The sequence below is a fragment of the Heterocephalus glaber genome, unplaced genomic scaffold (genome assembly GCF_053883595.1).
Source record: "Heterocephalus glaber isolate CG9 unplaced genomic scaffold, H.glaber_assembly_v1.0 deba00001004, whole genome shotgun sequence".
NCBI classification, from domain to species: Eukaryota; Metazoa; Chordata; class Mammalia; order Rodentia; family Bathyergidae; genus Heterocephalus; species Heterocephalus glaber.
This window is the reverse complement of record NW_028258179.1, coordinates 2,918,555-2,938,330: the sequence shown is the minus strand read 5'-3', so window position 1 is coordinate 2,938,330 and position 19,776 is coordinate 2,918,555. Positions and strand designations below refer to the sequence as shown.

Genomic DNA, 19,776 nt, shown 5'->3' with positions numbered 1-19,776 from the left:
GTTGGTATCACTTTTATTTCTTAAAAAAAATCTATTAGGAAACACACAGGATTTTTTTCCAGTGTGATAATTGTAATAGGGACATAAATAATGACAATATTATCAAATAATCACAATATTTCCTTGGGCCAGCTCATCACTAAATAGCAGAAAAACTGTGGACCCAAGATGATTTTAAGAATATAAAAACATAACGAGGCTAGTCATTAAAATTACTTTCACATCATGCACTGAGTTCTCCTTTGTAAACAGAAAGAAGAATATGACATTGAAACCTCTTGAGTGAGTACAGATTTTATTGCCAAAGGTGTTATATCAGAAGTGCTGCTGCTTCAGTGCATGAAACATAATTTAGCACATATTATTATTGTATTTCCACTCAAATGGATGGACACACACACACACCAGAAAGAGGAGAATTTGTCCCCTGTCCCTGAAATAGTTTGATCTAATCAGCAAGCGAGGGTGGATTTTGATCACAAATAAGTTTTTAGCTGGATATATCTTACATTTGCTTTCCAGCATATGAACATTGCTTAGTCAACAATTTGTGCTCATAAAATTTTTATTTTCCACTTGAACTGAGCCAAAGGCAAATATTTTCCTTATTCTTCTTTTTAACTTTTTAATATAAAATAATTACAGATACAAAAATGTTGAAGTGTTATGATATTACCCTCTGTGCCTTTTTGCCCATATTTTCCGAACATTTATTTACTTCATCATTCATATTCTCTGTGCGTATATTTGTATATCTGTCTTGCTCTTTCACATCACACACTCACATTATGTTTTCAATTGTTTCACAGCAGATCACAGACATGCTGCTCTTTCTATCATTCCCAGGAGCTAGGATATTCTTTTAACCACAGAACAATTAGTAAAATTAGAAAATTAACATCTATCTAATACCCTTACCTCATCCACAGATCTTATTTATATCTTGACAATTGCATATGAATGAACTTTATATCCAAAGAAAAACAAATGATGGTCAGTATCCAGTCCAGGATAACATCATTGGTTTTGTTAGTGTCTTTTCCTCTGAAGAAAATTCTCATCATTTGTTTGTCTTTCTTTACATTTGTGAGATTTACACAATCCTTCCCTGTTTGGATTTGTCCAGCTTTTCCAAATGGTCAGGTTTGGGGTATTGGCAGGGAGGTGACAGAAGTGAGATTTCATCCTTCACAATGTCTATTTCCTTCTCAGCGGGTTCTGTTAGGTTTCTCCACTGAAAATGTATTACTTTCCCCTTGTACATTAATGTGGTTTGTGGGGAGAAACTTTGAGGCTGTGTGAATATCCAGTTTCCCATCAGACTCTTCATCCCCAGTTTTAGCATCTGTTGATACTTCTCGCTTCAAACACATACTAAGATGGTGGCTTCCAAATGATGATTTTTTAACCTCATCATCTCTTTTTACCTTTAGTTATTTGTATTCTAAGAACTTTTCCATTTCCACCATTTATGGATGGATTCTTTCTTTTTGGTTGTACCTGTTACTACCATAATTAATTTTGATGGAGAAATTGCCCTCAGCCTGGCCAACTGTAGCCCCCTCCTGTCCTTTGGACATATTTCTGTTATTCTCAGCATTTTCCTGCTTTCTGGCATAGTGTGATGTTCAGTATCATCTCATACTTTTCACGTGCCAGCCTTGGAATCTCCTTGTAATCTCCAAGGAGAGCTGGTTCCTTTCAAGGGAGAATGATATTTAAAAACCAAGATCCCAACTTTAGGTGTGCTTGTTGCTACTGGCCTGTCACTGTTCACAAAGTGCTGTGAAAAGCTAAGAAAGATATTTGTGTGTGTGATGCATGTATGTACACAAACCCACCTGTGCACTGAATTTGATGCCTACCTGTGTAAATACATTGAAAGTCACAGATTTGTTAATAATTATTCCAGTTCCACTCTAATTCTTTCCAGCCACCCACATTTCCATGTTTGTCATTCCTTTCTCCAACAGTGAGAAACCTGGCTATCAACACTTACAATGTAGCTTCTTTTTAACTTCCTGCTTTAATACACATGAAGGAAGTTCATTTCACATCTACACCACTTTGAAAAACAAGCATAGTGAATGAATTTTGTGTTTGTTTCTAGTTTTTCTTTTTTCTGGCCTGAGTACATATTGTCCAAATACTATGTTAAAATATCATTTGGGATTTTTTTTTTGCCCCTCTTCACTGTGGTGATAGTCTTAATTTGTAATCCATTTAGATTTATTTGTTTTTGTTTTTATTCCGTTTTGAATTTTTTATGGCTAATTAGTATTCTGTGGTTTAGATGTGCAGTCACCTTGGCCATTCCCCTACTTCAAAGTGCTTGTCCTGTTTGGAGTGTTTGGCCATTAATAAAGCTGTGAGGAATGTTCATGTAAAAGTTTGTATTTGAACGTGTCTTTGTGGCTCTGGAGTATATGGTAGGTCCACGTTCATTTAGCCTTGGCTGACCCTTCCTTCTCCTTTTTCTAACCCTCACTGGCCACCTACTGAGAGTTTCAGAGTTGCAGCCAATAGATTTGTGTATTTATTTCATTATTGCCAGCTAAACGTGTCTCAGTATTACTCTTTCCAAACATTTGGTGCCTTCCATGGTTTATTCCTAATGAGTCTCGCCCCAAAGAAAATGGACTGATAAAGTGCCACAAGGGCTAAAATTGGTGACATTTTTCACCTGCTACAGTGCTTGTGCTTCGAGCCTATTTGTCAGGATAACTCTCAAGCAGTGTGCCTGATATTGATTTATCATTTAGAGAATTTTCTCTTTGGGAACATTTCAGGGTCTAGAGTGCCCTGCTGAATTTCGGTCCCTTTGTCAGCATTCCCTACTGATTAGAGGGGGAGATCTCAGACTTGTTGTGAAATAAATTGTTCTTGTGCCGCTGGGTAGAACAGCACCAGGTCTGACCCACTGGGTCAGCCCCCTAGAGGGATCAGATGAGGGAATGTGGCTTTCAAGGAGGTGTCTTCTTTATTAAGTGTTTTTGTCTTCAGGGCATGCTTCAGTGCCTTCTGGATAAATTACTTCCGTCTTTGACAGTGACAGTGACAATATTTCTAAGCTTCACACATCCAAGATCCGATTGACGGGAAAAATTGCACCTTGGGAAGTGCAAGATGGGACAAAAAAATTAATTCACTCTGCAGCATTGGAACAAAATTATAATATAGCTAACAGAAGTAAATCTGTCACTTAAATAACTCATTGTGGGACACATGCTGTGTTTAGCAGCTGAAGCCATGTGCATTTCTTTATTAGAGGTAAAAATAATTCTTCATTATTGCTTTTTGTAGGGTCTTAATAAATTTACCTCCTGCCCCATGATACACATTTACAGAAGAAAAAGTATATACATCTCCCAGTAAAATTTCTATTGATATCTTTTTAGAGTTTATCAACAAAACCTATATAAATATTTGGGTGGTTAGCATTCTCAGTGTGTGACTTAGGGAAAGTTGGTGAAATAGGTATCACTCAACAAAGGTATGTGCGTGAATGGATGTGTGCTTCAGAGGAGCTACATTCTCCTGCCAGTGTTGCTGGTATCACTAAAATCAGTATCCTGGCCAAGCAGACAGTAAAATAGTACCAGTCTGTCTGCATCCCAGTCTGGCCACAGGACAGTACAGGACAGTGAGGTTCATCCTTACCCTAAAGAGGCTGAAGTGGATCTGCCAAAATAAATCCCAGAATGTTACCCATGATTTACTATGGAGGGGACAAAAACAATTCAAAGAAACACCTGGGCTTCCTGAAGATGACCCACAAAACCTGCTATGCAGAGAGGAAGGGCCGGAACTACTACAGCTGGAAAGGACACCTGCTCCATTCTCAGCTGTGGCCGGGCCGCTCGGCCTGGCTTGTTGAAGCTCTCAGTTGCCTGTATTAAGGGAGGGACAAAGTCTTGCCCACCATAGTGCTCTCTGCTCAGTTCTCTACTACCTGTCATATTGGTATGTTGGTTCCATGAACCACAAAGGGCAGGGTAAGTGGGAATCCAGCACATATAATATTTGGCCTTTGGAATCACTCTTTGAAGTAGGAATTATTTGCTTTGTAAAACATCCTTTCCAAGTTCTTTAGGAATATGACTTCTCGATGTTAACTCTATACACCGTCTTGCATTTTCAATTATTGATGCTAGCATCATGATTTAAATCTCTGGGTTAACCAAACACCTCTCAGGCTAAGGACAGTTGAACTGGCTCAGACTCTGAACCCCTTTCAGAATGTTTAACAACCCTCCCCAGAATGCCTGCTGCCTACCTATGTCCCCGAGCCTTGGTCTCAGTGTGGATGCTGGAAGAAATGGCCAGAGAAAAGACTGAAGATACAACGACGAACGAGAATGGGTTCAAATCCTCTTCAGGTGAGAGAATTAGAGTGATGAAGAGCCTGGGCCTTGGGCTGGAGGACGTAGGCCACATCTTGTTCTTATGTAAGTGTGTGATTAGGGCTGTGACAAGTGTTCTCAAACCTCTGAGTGTCAGAATAATTGTCAGTACCGCAGGAGTGGTAGTAGGTTGGTATGAATGGTCACATAATGCTAGTATACATTCTCAATTCATCAGGAGTTTGTTGCAATATAATAAATAGTACTTTGAGTATAAATCCTTAGAAAACTTGCTGTTTAAATGTCTGAAAGAAAGAAAAGACCAAAGAAAACAGAATAGATGGTGGGCAGCCTAAAACAGCTCATAATTTTACTACGTGGTTTCAACAAATACAGACGGCTTTGGGGTACCAGGAACAGGTACCGGATGTGTCGAGTGATACATCCAGTGCCTAAAATCACCAATGATATTCTCCTTCCAGGAAGCCAACTATAGTGAGTATAGAGATTAAAGAGGCTTCATGGGACAGAACCTTATGCAAGGAAAGGGTAGTTGATGGGACTCTTTCAGTTCAGTTGGCCATGTGAAGGGAATGATCCTTATAGTCCCAGGGTGTTTTCCAGACTTGATGTTCTCAGAGGCAGTTACTCGCTCTTCTGTAAAGGCTATGCATGCTGAGTTCCATAACCTTAGAGGTCTTAGGTAATGTCTGTAAGCTTGGAATGCAAGCTCCAGCAGGGCAGAGTGTTTTACCAACTTTGTTTCCTGCATAATACACTGCCTAGAGCAGTCCTAGTAGGTTCTCAGCATAAACGTTTATTAAATGACTGACTGAATACTAAAAAACAAATACTTTTGAACTCAAAGCTTGTCACTTCCATTTGCGTCTTGTAGCAGCTGTTTCTTTGAGGTTGTTGGAATCAGGCTTGGGATATAGGCATCATTCCTTGTGAATTGATTTTCGTGGCCTTGCCCACATTTTATTTTCTTCCCTAAAAGCACAGCTTGAACCGGCATCCACCTGGTGACTCTGTGTTAGCCTCGAGTGAGGAGGTCTCCTGAGCAGATGGTGGAGTTGTTCAGCCAGCTCCTCCCTTGGGTGCTAATGCACAGCTGCCACTCATACTTGTGAAGTTTGAGCCCAGCAGAGGAAACTATACTGGACACAGTAGAAATATGCCTGAAAAACTGATTTTGAGTTGAGTTCTCATTTTTAGCCAGTTAAATAATTTGTTAACATCAAGGAGTATTTCATTATTTCAACATACTTTTATTAGTTATGGTTATCCAAAGAAAGGAACCAATAGGATGTGCATATATATATATATGTATATTATATATGTAAAATGTGGATATACTTAAGTTATCTATATATGGTGTGTGTGAATTTGGAGAGAGAGAGAGGAATACAGAGGCAGAGAGAACTGTTTTGAGGACTTTTTTTTGTTTTTGTATCGGGGATCAAACTCGGGTCCTTGCACTTTCGAGACAGGCAGCGGCACCACTGAGGTAAATCCCCGGCTCCAGTTTTGAGGAATTATTAAGTAATTAACTCATGGAATTATGAGAACTGTCAAATCCAAAAATACTGTAGACGGGAGACCCAGGGAAGAGCCTATCCTGTTTGCTTGAGCCTGAAGTCAGTCTAGAAACAGAAGTGTTTCCTCCTTGCGTGAACCATCTTTGTATCATGGCCTTCAACAAATTGGATAAGAGCCACCTATGTTATTGAAACTTAATTTGCTTTTCTTAAACTTTACTGAATTAATTGTTAGCCATATCTAAAAACTGTCTTCATGACAGCATCGAGACTGGTGTTTGACTAAGAAGCCGGATGCCATAGTGTAGGCAAATTGGCACCATCACAATAACTAAAATGTAACTTCACAGAAACTGATGGTGTGACTCATTACAGAGCTTGGACTGGAAAGTCACATGATGGGCTACAAAGAACATTTTTCTGCTTCAGTGACTGGCAGGCCCTGGGGCCACCACTGACTTCTCAGCAGCACATAAGTGGCTTGGTTTTGATCACTGGTTTCCAAGGTGATCACTAATAGGGGCACATTTTTACATTTTCCATCAAGGGCCCTGTGTTTTAAACAATTTCCTTTGCCCAACAAATCATGTTATGTAAATGTGAACTCATCAAAGGCTAAAAAATACATATGTGATAAGAGAGACACTGTCCAAAACGTTTTTTTCTGCTCTTCTGAAATATTGAAAATAGTTAATAGATCATTATTCCCTTTCTCTATTTTTGTGGGTTTTTCTGGGATCCAGGGTTAGGGACCCCTAATCTATAGAACCATGATCATCACAGTACCTAACCTCTAGAATCCTTGTGAGGACGAATGATCTACATAAACCACTTAGCCAAGTAAAATAAGCCCTAGGTAATAAGCACCAGCTGCTCTTGGTGCCATTGTTGATTTGCAACAGCCAGGGATTGGTTCCAGTAGCTTCCTTTCCATCTCTTTATTTTTTTGGAGCCAATATGGAGACATTATCTCCATAGCTATACTCTGAATTGAGTTCAGCCTTTAATACCTGCATGGTTTACATCATATAAATGTTGATAATTAGCAAATCAGTGTTTGCATTTTGGATTATCAAGTGAGTGGTATGTGGATCCCTGCTCCTCACAGTGTCTAGTGGGTTTTTGCTCCACTGTGTAGCAAGGAAAAGAACAGTTTCAAGCTGTGGTCATATATTTGTAAATAAATCTACCTTTTCTCTTTTCTCTCAAATGTACAGGTGGGAGTCAGGGAGATAAAAGAAGAGCTTCACTCTGGTATTTGGCCCAGGGTTAAAAGCAGCTTTTCTTTTTCTCATCTTCTGCCTTGTAACCCAAAGGCTATTAGGATTTCCAGTTTAGTTTTCTCCATCCTCTGTTTCTGTCATGTTATTTTGTATCAGGCATGGAAAGGTCGTCCCTTGCAGATAATGAAAGAAGAGCAAACTCTTTGGTACCCTGAGAAAGGGCTCCAAGAGTCCTTGTTCATGATGTGCCATATTTAAGAAACCCACAATCAAACCGAACCAAATCCAGGCATGTGAAGCTGTACTAGTTCAGCTTGGAAGGTTAAAAAGCTACTTGGATTCCTGCCTGACCATCCATCCTCTCTCAAATCCTCTCCGGGGGCCTTATTGTTACTCTCCTATTCCACTGTCCCATCCAGCATGCAGTGCGTCAAGGCTGGAGGGTGGAGTCGACACATGGACAGGCCCTCAAGTGGAAGGAACAGTGTTGGCTTGGTTGGAAGGGTGGATGTCAGGCAACTGAGGTTGATTTTGTTACAGATGGGAAAGGAATGGTGATTCCTGAATGTAGATCTGGTTGCAGTGTCAGAACACTCATGGTTTGGAAAGAGGCTTTGAGGACGCTGGCCTGTGGTGATCTGATGCATTGCATACACTCTAGGGGTGCACATAGCTTCTGTGATCCTCACATAATTTCCTCAGATAATTTCTGCAGTCAGCATTGGGCAAGCCCAATACACACACACATACAGACATTTTTGTTTGAGGCGTCATTTTATGGCCTTGAATAACACATTGGGGAAAACTTTCATCATTTTTTTTTTGCTGTTTATATCTCTCAAAATGATTCATTGTAATAAATGTCTTGCTCAATGCCTAGTTCTGCAACCATATAAAATGCTAGCATTTATTGTCAACTATTTCTTGCCAAATTAATGCTAGTATATATTTCCAGCTAGCTGTTGCTCCTCTGAAGACTCTTCATGTTGTCGTACAAATCTTTTTGTTCCAACACACTGGGTGGTGACAGCTTAAAGGAAAATCTGTGTACCATTTAGGACAAATTTAGTGACCAATTTTGTGACTCTGTTTCCTGTCACTTTGTGGCTGCAGAAGATTCCAACTCTTTAAGATGGGCTTAGAAGGAATTTGTTCATCTAGAAAACATTCACCTCTTTCATAGACCCACAGGACAATGGGGTTCTCATTAGCCAGAACTGACATGAGCGCATAGCTCTGTAGATGGCAGAACCTCTTGTGGTGGCCATGCACACAGAGTCCTGTGTCCTCTCTCACAGGGAGGATGTGGCACAGAGGGAAAGGAGAGGGAAGTTTCCCACATGGGGATGAGTTTTTCAAGGACAGACTGCTCTTCATATATTCACGGAAATCCCACTGACAGTGCTGATATGGACATGTGCAGGCATGCTTCATAGAGTATTGGGTTTCTGTTTATGGGGATCCCTACCCTTCTTGACCCAATGTGTACAGTGGACCTGGTTGCATGGACAATGTAATTGAATCCTTGATATTTTGAGCCAGTTATTTTTAATTGACAGATAGTAACTGTGCATCTGACTTGGGCTCAGTGCAATGTTTTGGTACATGTATACATTGTGTTATGATCAGGTCGGGATGTTTAGGTTATTGATCATCACACACATTTATCACTTCTTTGTGATAAGAACATTCAAAACCCTCTTTCTAGCTGTATAATACTGATGACCCTTCTGTGTGACAGCACACCAGTGCTTACTCCTTCTTTCTGAAAGCCATGAGGTACATTGCTATCAAACTATAATAGAGATACTAAAATCTTAGTAAACATTTTTATTTGCAAAAATAAACATGAAATTCAAGAAGAAATAGGGAGAAAGACCTTTTTGCAAAGGGGAAGGGGATGAAAATGTTATGTACATGGACCAACTCTCTATAATGAGCGTAATCATTATGTGCTGCAAACATGTACTAATTTAAAAATTTTTTAAAAGCCTGAACAATGCTTCTCAGTGACTTATGGTCAATGTTATATGTTAATGCCAAACTCTAAAGAATTTAATGTTAGAATTGGGCAAAGCATGGCTAGAGATAGGGTAGGATTCTAGTGTCTGTGTGATTTTGACCATATACTTTATATAAATGGAACTGCAATATTTGTCTTATGGTGACTGTCTACTTCTCTTAAAAAATGTCCTCAATTTATCCATGCTGTCTCAAGTGTGTTAAGGCTGAATAATGCTGTTTTTTAAATATAGGCCACATGTTGCTTACCATTCATGTATTGATGGACACTGGGGTTGCTTCTGCATTACAACTATTGTGCTTATAGTGCTGCCATAAACATGAAGAAACAAGTATTTCTTCAAGGCCCTGATTTAAATTCTTTCAGGTAACACTGAAAAGTGGAACTTCTGAATCATATAATTCTATTGCTGATTTTAAGTGAAGTACTATAATGTTTGCTATGACTTGAATAGCAAATGTCCCCACATGTCCATTATGATTAAAGACTTGGTCTCCTGGTTGGGTATACTGTTTTCCCAGCACCATTTGTTAAAAGACAGTTCTTTCCCCCACTGCATAGTCTTGATGTTTTGTAGCAAATCACTTAGCTATGTATGCTATTTCTGAGCTCTCCACTCTGTTCCATAGGTGTTTCTTCTGTCTTCTCAGATCTTACCATTAAGTCCCTGTAGTTAATTTTTTATTTCAATCATTTCAGCTCCAAAACTTTGTATTCTCTTGTTAAGTATTTTATCTTTTTAGTGATGTTCCGATTTTGTTTATAATCAGTTTCTTGACTTTTTCCACATTGTTCCTTAATACTATGGACATTTTTAAGATCATTATTTTAAAGTCTTTGTCTAGTAGGTCTACCACCAGGTATTTCTCAGGGATAGTTTCTGTTGACCCTCCACCCATTGAAAGGATTGTACATTCCTAATTATTTGTTTTTGTGAAAACTGGACAGTTGAATCTAATAATCTTGTAATTATTATCTGCCTTCCCCATGGTTTGCTGGTTTTGGTACTGATTTGTTTTTGTTTCATTGTTGTAGGATATCTCTATGTCAAAGGTTAGCCAGGTGTGTAAACTTACAGTCTTCCCAGATCTCTTCTGAGCCTATACCCTTCCCTGGATATCTGTGGTCACGTCTGAGTTTCCCCCATATGTGTGGGGAAACTATTTTTAATGACCTAATCTTTAATGTGTGTATCCCAAAAGTTGGAAAGAGAATGATGAAAGGGTGGGATGTTGGGAGGCATAGCCCTGTAACTCCCCTAGAAGTCACATCTGCTGGAGAAGAGAGGCTTGCAGCCGTGGGCGAGGTGCAGCGACACTGGGGTCAGCCCTGCCTCTATGCCTGCACCTCTGCAACACAGCAGGTCACAGCACAGGTTTCAGATATTTGGAGGGCAGAGTCCCTTCTGCACACCATAGCTCTGGTGGCCTGTGTGCAGGTTGCATGCAGGCCAGGTGAACAGCTGCCTGTCACAGTGCTGGGGGTGGAACAGAGGGGACTACTACTGTGCTACGAGCTAAAATTGACTGAAATTAACTGCACTTTATTCTAAGCCCCCCTCTGGAAGGTGCAGGCCTTTAGTAGACTCGAGTTCCAAAGTGACTACATCAGAAAAATTCTACCAAGCAATTACAGAATTGATGGTGAAATGAATCAAATTTCCCCATAAGATCAACATCAAATTTAACCACTGAATTTGCTTTGGTTTGCGATGATTTCAGTTTGTGACCAGAATCGTGGAAAGAATTAAGTTCTTGAACCGAGGCGCCACTGTATTGTCTTAGGTTGGAGACAGACTCCTACTCCCAACTTCCCAGATTCTTCTCTCCATCTTCATGGGCTTTGAAATTATCATAAGCGATGGTGTCATAGGAAAGAATGAAGCACTGATTCTTGGGTGAGCTATGGAAACTTTAGGCCAAGTGGAAGCAGCAGATAAAAGGTCTCATATGATTCCATTTGTAGGAATGACCTAAATAAGACAGCAAGCAGATTAGAGGTTGCCAGCTGCTTGGGGGATTGAGCAATGGGTTGATTGCCTAATGGGTATCCAGTCTCCTTTCGGGGTAACAAAACTGTTTTGGAAATTGACAAAGCTGAAAGTTGTATAGTATTGTGGCTGTATTATGTACTACTAAAGAACGCTCTAAACTGGTCAGTTTTTAGATCACATGGGCTTCACTTCCATTAAAAGAAATAGTAAGCTGTGAAAAAAACAATAAAGATGTCAGAAAATTCCAAAAAACAGAAAATTCACTGAATGTAAAACACAGATATTATTCAAGAAGTCTGCATTATGTATTTTCTGAGAAGCCTACCTTTTTTTTTCTTGCAGTACTGGGAATTGAGCCCAAGGCCTTCATACTTAGCTACATCCCCAACCCTTTGAAATTTAATTTAATTTTATTTTATTATTTTGAGTCAGGGTCTTACTAAGTTGCACCAATTAGGCTCAAACTTGCAGATCCTCAGACTCAACCTCCCAGAGTGCTGGTTTACAAGCATGAGCCACCATGCCTGGCTGCAAATCCACCTATCTATTCTGACTCTGATCCAGAGAGACAACATAGTGCCTGACTGGTCGCCTCCTTGGGAGTATGGGTACTTCCAACATCGGAGTCACTTTCCTCCTCCAACTCTTGCCAAGCACTGTCAGTTTTACCCCTGCAGCACCAATCCTCGCTCCTCCTGTCTTTCCCTAACACCTTTGCCTCCTGACTGGGCTTCTGCCTTGAGTCAACCTGGAATCAGGTGGGTCTTCAGGGCTCACACCCCTTCCATCCAGGCCCTCCTTGCTCTGAGCTTTGGTGGCCGTGCATCCTGTCAGCCAAGTTCCGGTTCCTCAGGCTGTGTGCAGGCTCACCTGTGCCTGTAGTTGCTCACCCTTCCTCACTTGCTTCCATCCAGCAGTGTCCAGAGCTCTTCTCTGACAACACCTCGGGGCCTGATGCGTGGTTTCCCCAGGCAGCTTGGGACTTTCTCTGGGGCAGCCTCACCTCTCCTCAGCTTGCTGCGCTCTTTCCCGGCTTCTGAGTCCCGATGCCTAGAAATCCATTGACTCACCTCCCTGATACCTCTGTCCTCAAGGCCTCATCCCTCCCCTGCATCATGATCCGGGCACTGAACTGTGCTCCTTGCCCTCGCTGTTCACCATCAGAGGGCTCTTGAGCTTGGTCCAGAACCACCCTCTTGGTGCACAGTGGAGCTAGAATTGAAACCCTCTCTGCATGGATCAGCAATTATTTCCTTCCTGTTGATTTCACTTTCATATCCCCTGCTTTGTGTGGCTCACCCAGCAACAGTATAATAGGTGTAAAATAGGTCTACATTCAATATGTCCAGGCTACACAATGCCTGTACCTCTTTACTAAGATGTAACATCTCACTAACTCTTGTTTGAGGGGTAACCAGAGCACAAAGGTGTGCAATAGCACCTCATGTCAGTGTCTTAGATGTTTTGTATGTACTCTGTGTGGTCCCTGATGGGAAACATTGTGTCCTTCCTCAGTTGTTCCCATTTCCCTGCACCTCTTTCTGGGCTGCCTCTCCTCACATTTTTGGTATTTATTTCAGTGTCACTAATTTTTAGCCTAATTATATACTAGTTTGTATTATTTCTTAATTGATCCCTTAGGTTTTCTGCATTTCCATAATCCCCATGTTCCCATGGTAGCAGTACTATACATTTTGATGTAGGGGAAAAAATTGAAAGAATGAAAATCTTTTCTTAGTACACCATAAACAAGTTTTTAAGAAGACGGGATGTGAATCATTCAGAGTTGTTTTTCTTAGTTTGAGTGCTGCCTGTGGAGCTATTTGATAAGCCAGCATTCTAGTCTTGTCTATGGATCTTTCATTTATTATCACACAACCAGATGCCCATCAGTTCAAATCTGTTTAGGTTGAAGAATAAGTAATCATGGCTGCATTTTTAAAAATTATCTTGTGAGAGAAAACAATCATGCTTTGGACTATAATTTAAATAGAACAGTTTTGCATCCTGGGCATTTGCTAGAAGTGAGAGGCCTAACTGAAATCCAACACTGAAAGATTTGTAAAGGGAAGCAAGCAAGGAGATAAGTTTAATAAAGGTCTTGTTTTCCAGATGCAGCATCCTTTTGATTCCTTCTTATCATTAAATTCTCTGTGTGTGTGTGTTTGCTTGAAAATAAACTTTGAGTGACCTTGTGATTTTAAAGAAATGTCAAATTACATAAAAGATCATAATCAGTCCTTTTTAACTTAAGAGGGAGGGAGGGGAGGGAGAGCAATTCTCTAGAAATTACATTTTAAAAATCCAAATGTGTTTAAGGAATTTCAATACGTTTGTGAAGCAGACAGCTTGTTAGAGAGCAAAGGTAAAAATTCTGATTATCATTCGTCTCCCAAGGGACAAGAAAAAAGCCTGTGCACCTCTCCAGGGGGATGCTGTGACTGTCTGAGACCCACTCACCTGCTCTGCTTGAGTGAAGAGCCCCCTGATCACCTGTTCCTTTGCTTCCTCTTCCCCTGCAGGTCACCTATCTGGGCAAAGTCTCTACCACAGGCATGCAGTTCTTGTCAGGCTGCACGGAGAAGCCAGTGACTGAGCTCTGGAAGAAGCACACACTCACCCGAGAAGACGTCTTCCCAGCCAACGTGCTTCTGGAGATCCGTCCTTTCCAAGTGTGGCTGCATCACCTCGACCACAAAGGCGAGGCCACGGTGCATATGGATACCTTCCAGGTGGCCCGCATCGCCTACTGCACCGCTGACCACAACGTGAGCCCCAACATCTTCGCCTGGGTTTACAGGGAGATCAACGATGACCTGTCCTACCAGATGGACTGCCACGCTGTGGAATGCGAGAGCAAGCTGGAGGCCAAGAAGCTGGCCCACGCCATGATGGAGGCCTTCAAGAAGACTTTCCACAGTATGAAGAGCGACGGGCGGATCCATAGGAACAGCTCCTCCGAAGAGGTTTCCCAGGAACTGGAGTCTGACGATGGCTGAACGAACTTGAGATGCTCCACCGAAGGCAGCATTGGTCAAGGGGCTCAACGGGAGAGATGAATAAGCAACCATTCAAATTTGGGATGAAAAGACTGCCCGACCATTGGCTGACCATGCTTTTGATTATATGTGCTGCCGAAGTGAGCGAGCACTGACCATGCTTTTGAAATGCAGATGAGCAATTCTAAATCTAAAGAGATGTATCATTAAAGTAATTCCGTGACATTGAAATCTGCTGCTGCTGCTGCTGCTGTGACTTCGCAGAGGGTGGGAGCGTGGCCGGGGAGGAAGGCTCTAGACTTCTTATTTTTCCCTCATAGTCCAACACCTCCTGGGGGGAGAGTTCCACGCCGGTTTTCACCACTCTCAGCCAAATATTCTGCGGCTGTGAGTGACGGACCATTCCAATCTGCCTTATGAAAACCAACAGCAATGTGTCAAGGCACTGTGGGTTCTGTCCAGGGTGGGCGGTGGAGGGTGCTAATGCTGGTGCGAAGCCCCTGGTGGAAGGAAGGAAAGCTCAGGATGGCTGACACGGCCCCTCCCATGCCGCATTCAGACTCTCCTCAGTATGCAGATCGCACAGCCTTCCTCCAGCTTTGCAGCTAACAACCCGATAGTTGGCAGTTAGTTCGCAGTTACAGATAATACTTTTATTTACACGAATATATCGAGTAGTACCCTCTTATTGTATTCACTTCATCTATTTTCTTAGAATACTTGCAGCTACTAATAATCCCTTCCCTCCTCCTGTACTGCCCGCCTTCTTTCTCCTGCCAGCATCCCTAGAGGGAGGGATTCTCTCATAGCCTGCACTGCAGGACACCAAAAGGGAAGAAAACAAGGAAGCAAATGAAATAAATAACAAGCAAACCAGCCAGGAGTTTAGAAAAATAGCAGCAACGCCAGAGAGAGGCAGTGAGTGAGCACCAAGTGAACCCACCCTTTGGGGGCTGTCCTTTCCTCAACCCTGCGTCTTGGTAACTTACTTGGCTGATGTCCTGTTGGATGCATCCTTCATGGCTTCCAGTCTGATTTGGGACCACCAAGGAAGCCTGGCCTCCATCACTTCACCTTGCACAGGGAGTGAGTTAGATAAACTCAGCCTGTCTAGAAAATCCATGTCCATCTCAATCTAAAGGGAAATCTTACCTTGTTACCATAAAGTTCCCCGTGTCCGAGAATTCCCATTGCCCATTTGTTTATTATTCATCATGAGAAAGTCTTGCTAAGAAAGCACAGATTTCTCAGTTTCATGAATCTTTAAATGTCATGAAGAATCCACATGGAATTTGAAAGCATTTGTTAAAATACGTGCATTTAAGGCTGAGAACTGATCATTACGTTCCCAGGTAGGATTGCTCCTTGATGGAAGTCTGTTTGTATTCCTTGTAATGTTAGGGGCACTGGGGCACCTTAGAAGCCTTAAATGAGACCTAATCTAATTCAGAGTGATGGAGTCGGCATTTTGGTTTGTGTACCTGTGTGTCTGTATACTCGTCTCTGTGTGCGTAGGCGTGTTCCCATGTGTGGGTCGGATTTTCAGGCATGAACAATAAGCATGGAGTCGCATCGAGGAGAACTGGTCTCCTGAAGAAATGCTTGTCACTTTATGATATATGTAAAGTATTCTTTAGCAAACATGCATTCATTCTTTAATAAAATATGTTTGTGTTAATCTGAGGGATTTCATACTTTATGTACACTTCCTTTTTCAAGCAGTGGAAACATGATGAGCCAAGTAGATCAAATTGAGAAAACTGAATAATTCTTCCTAAAATATTTTTAAAACTTTGTCATACATAACACATTCCTTGATTGTGTTTAAAATCCTTCTTTATTTCCAAGTGTTCAATTTCTCTTTAATTGCTGGCCTTATCTGAGATGGTAACACACCAACAACTGAAGGTGTTATTTAGTGTGATGGACTTAATTGCAGAGGAGTCTCTTTCAGAACATTTTGCAGATGATTGCTATTTGTAAAATCTCCTGTGCATCTTTGGGGGAACCTGTCTTGAAATCCTTGAAGTTGCGCTGTAAGTGATTCCTTCTAAGGAGTCTGGTTCAGGCCATGATTTCTTGGAATAGCTGCATTAATCAAGCGAGGCAGGTGGCCATGGAGCTTTTGTGTTTTCAGAAATGCCCTTCGTGGAGTCAGTAGCAAATATAATGGCTTTTAAAGTGAAAATATGGGTGCCTGCTAAAGAGATGAACTCAAGTGAGAATTACTGCCTAACTCCTCTGGCTGAAATGGCATTTCTCTCAAGTCAGACTTTTCAATTTTATTTTACTCCATTGTCCTTGAATATACATCTAAAAGAAAAAAAACAAAACAAAACAGCCAGCATGTATTTCAGAACAATGCCTTTTTCCACTCTGAGTAAAAGTTAAGTTGAGTCTCGAGTGCATACATGGTTATTTATTGTGAAAAGCTTTTACTAGTCTTTTCAGGATTAAGTATGACATTCTGGGTAATTGTCTAGAATAATACTGGGATAAGATTTTGCTTTGGATGATTGGTAAGCAATGGAAAGATAAATACACAATGGTATCTTTTACTTAGCAGATGAAGTCTTTTGTGGCAGCCGATTATAATTCCTCTCAGAGGGATGACCCCGCTCTCCACTGTTATTAATGCTTTGAATTCTCCCTTCTTGTTCTACAGTTGCTTTGCTAGTGCAAAGCACTTTGACGTCCATTAACTCCTATGCTCCTTAAAAGGACCCTGTAGGTGGATGTGCCAGGGACTTAAGAAGAGCAAGCAGGCTGAGAGAGAAAGGCTGCGTGACTTGGCTCAGGTAACACACCCAGGACACGTTCGGTGAGGTTGGATCCCCCCATGCTTGGTCCAGGGCTGCTCTTCTGTTAAGATAAAATCCATCTCCTTCAGATTTTTCATTTTCATTTCTCTTGAAACCTTCTAACTTATTTTAAATTAGCCTATTAAACTATTATAAATAAACATTTTCTGCTGTTTATTTTTGAAGTACTTTTTAGAGTGGCAGAATTTTTTTTTTTTTAAGGCCAAAACCTAAGAAGTTTTATTTGAGCGCAAATAAGTAATACGATGTCTTCTTTGAGTATTTTTTTGGCTGTGGAAAGATGCCTCTTTCATTTTTGTTTTTCTCTGTACACGTTATAGCTCTAAATATTACTGGTCTGTAGCATCCCATAATTTCCTTTCATGTCATTCATTGCAGTTTTCAACCACATATTTATTTACATGATTATGTAAATGTCTGTTTAAACCTCTCCGGTGGTGTTATTAAGATGGATAATTTGTCTTTTTGTCCATATTTCACCACCAGCTTTTATGGCAGGACCAGGCAGCAGGGAGAGACTCGTCAGATTAATGTTAGCTAGTTGGTAGGATAGATGGAGGGACACACAGACAGAAGGAAATGTCATTGTGTATCTTTGATTCACAAATTCTAAGACACAACCTTGGAATGTATCAGAAAGTATCTTGTTGATTCCTTGCACAGTTTCTTTGAGGGTGAGCAAATAGGTTTTCACTGAAGGAAAAAATCTGCCCTTACCTGATACAAAAAGAACTGTGGCCACTTATAGATAGGAAAGCAATGTTTGATGTAAACCACACAATTGAAACAAAAACACCTGCATTTAGCAGATCACAACGTATTTGTCATACAATTATTACTGTTTATTTCTCTCACAAAAAAGAGAGAAAGTTGAGGGGAGGCATTCTTATTTTTTAGACCATCTGAAGCATATGAATTTAGGTGAGTTTTCCCCAAATTTACATTTTAGAAAACATTTTTTCCATCTGCCTTTTCTCACTTCTTTCCCTCTTCCACTCATTCTTCCTCTTTTCCTCTTTCTGCTTTCCTTCCTTTTCTGCCTTTATTGTTGCCAATTAACATGACCTATTCCAGACTTTCTTGGATTTTATGAGGGAAAAGCAAATGTGCTCTGAATCTGACATCACATTTGGTTCGTGCTCCATTGATGTCAAATTTGACAAGATTGGGAATCACTGCAGATTATCTTAAATTTCTCTTATTTAATTTCTTAGGCAGATGAGACACAGTGATGACTTAAGTCTTCATTGATTACTGTGTCTGAAGTATTCAAAAATCTAATCTTTCCATCCCCTACATATAACCTAAACTAATTTAGAAGGAAGTTGGAGCAGTGAAGATTTCCGTAGATTCCAGAGATAGCGCCTCAATTCTGATAGATCTGCAAGAAAATTTTCTGTGACATGCCAAGATTTGCCTTGTAGAATAGTTTTATAGGACACATTGTTCAGCTTGAAAACTTTGGCTTCTCCTTCTGAAGAGGCACCAACTGATAAACAGTCACCAGAAGAAAATTCCATGCAATGCAGAAATTCAGACTTAGGAAGAAAAATAAGAAAAAGGGTATAAGCAAATTTCCTAGAGCAAGAAAAATCTAAGCCTTCTTATTTTGGACATATTCAAATAAATTGTGTTTGTTGAAAATGAATCTAAGACAAGACTTCATACACTTGAGTAAAGCTGATGTTCATAAAGAGATTGGGGAAAAGCGTTGCTTTTGGGTTTTTCTTATGCATTCCCAATCGGATATTCATCATTAATCTGAACAGATTTTGCTTTGGAAATTTATGCTTCTGACCCAAAAATATTTTCATGTTTCCACTAAGTTTTCAATAGCTCATCGTAGAGGCTACTGTAAGAAGTCGCTCATATGATCTGAAAATGGAATTACTGAATATTACACATATATTCAACGCCTTTACAGTAAATTAACCAATAATTATCAATACTTTCATATAGCTTCTTTTAACAACTATTTTCTTGATAAAAATGGTTTCATCCCTGTAAGCATGTATGGTACAGAAAGGATGGATCGTTTGAAAACTTTGTGACATTTGTGAAATAAAACATGATACTACGTGAGACCTTGACGTCAGCTTGTCATTATGTGGCTCTAGTTGCCATTCCAGAAATACTTTGCCCTTGATTGAAAACCTGAAGAGAAAAACTTAAGAAAATGTCCACTAACAAGGAAGATCCAAGAGTGGGCTCCATTCCATGGGCTCTTGTCTTTTAAAATTAGGTGACAAAATGGCATATATTTATAGCATACAACATGATATTTGGAATATGTATCTATGTATGGAATGGCTAATTTGAGCTAATAAACATATGTATTATCTGACATTATTTTTGTGAGAATAATTAAAATCTTTCTTGCAACTTTTAGGAAACTAAAACCACAGTGGATATCATCATGTACCTGATAGAATAGCAAGTATTAAAACCATAAGACGTAGCAAGTGCTGGCTAGAATGTAGAGAGAGGAAAGGAGACCCTTGCACCATGTTGGGAGGAGTTTTATGTTGGTGTAGCCATTTTGGAAAACAGTGTGGAGGTTCCTCCAAAAATTAAAAATAGAGCTGCCATATGACCCAGCAGTCCCACTACTGGGTATATATTCAGAGGAAATGAAATCAGTGTGTCAACGAGACATCTGCACTCCTGTGTTCACTGTGGTCTTACAATAGCCAAGACATGTAATCAGCATGCATGTCCGTCAACAGCGAAATGAATAAAGAACATGTGGTACAGAGGCTTTTCAGCTTTAATAAAGAAGGAAATCTTGCCATTTGTAACAATATGGATGAACCTGGAGGGCAATATTCTAAG

The 19,776-nt window shown here is 40.4% G+C and overlaps 1 protein-coding gene across 3 annotated transcripts in view; it reads left to right on the top strand.

The window, feature by feature from the left end:
* The window catches only part of Pid1 (phosphotyrosine interaction domain containing 1), a 235,835-nt gene extending 216,809 nt beyond the window's left edge, over positions 1 to 19,026 (top strand). For 2 of the 3 annotated variants that reach the window (XM_004868008.3, XM_087209346.1), the window contains one exon: positions 13,646 to 19,026. In XM_004868008.3, the coding sequence (XP_004868065.2) occupies positions 13,646 to 14,122 (477 nt within the window). In that variant the 3' untranslated portion in view covers positions 14,123 to 19,026. Of the gene's footprint in view, positions 1 to 2,857; positions 4,380 to 13,645 lie in introns of those variants that run through there. The other variant, XM_087209347.1, reaches the window with a different exon arrangement.
* The last annotated feature ends 750 nt before the right edge of the window (positions 19,027 to 19,776 follow it).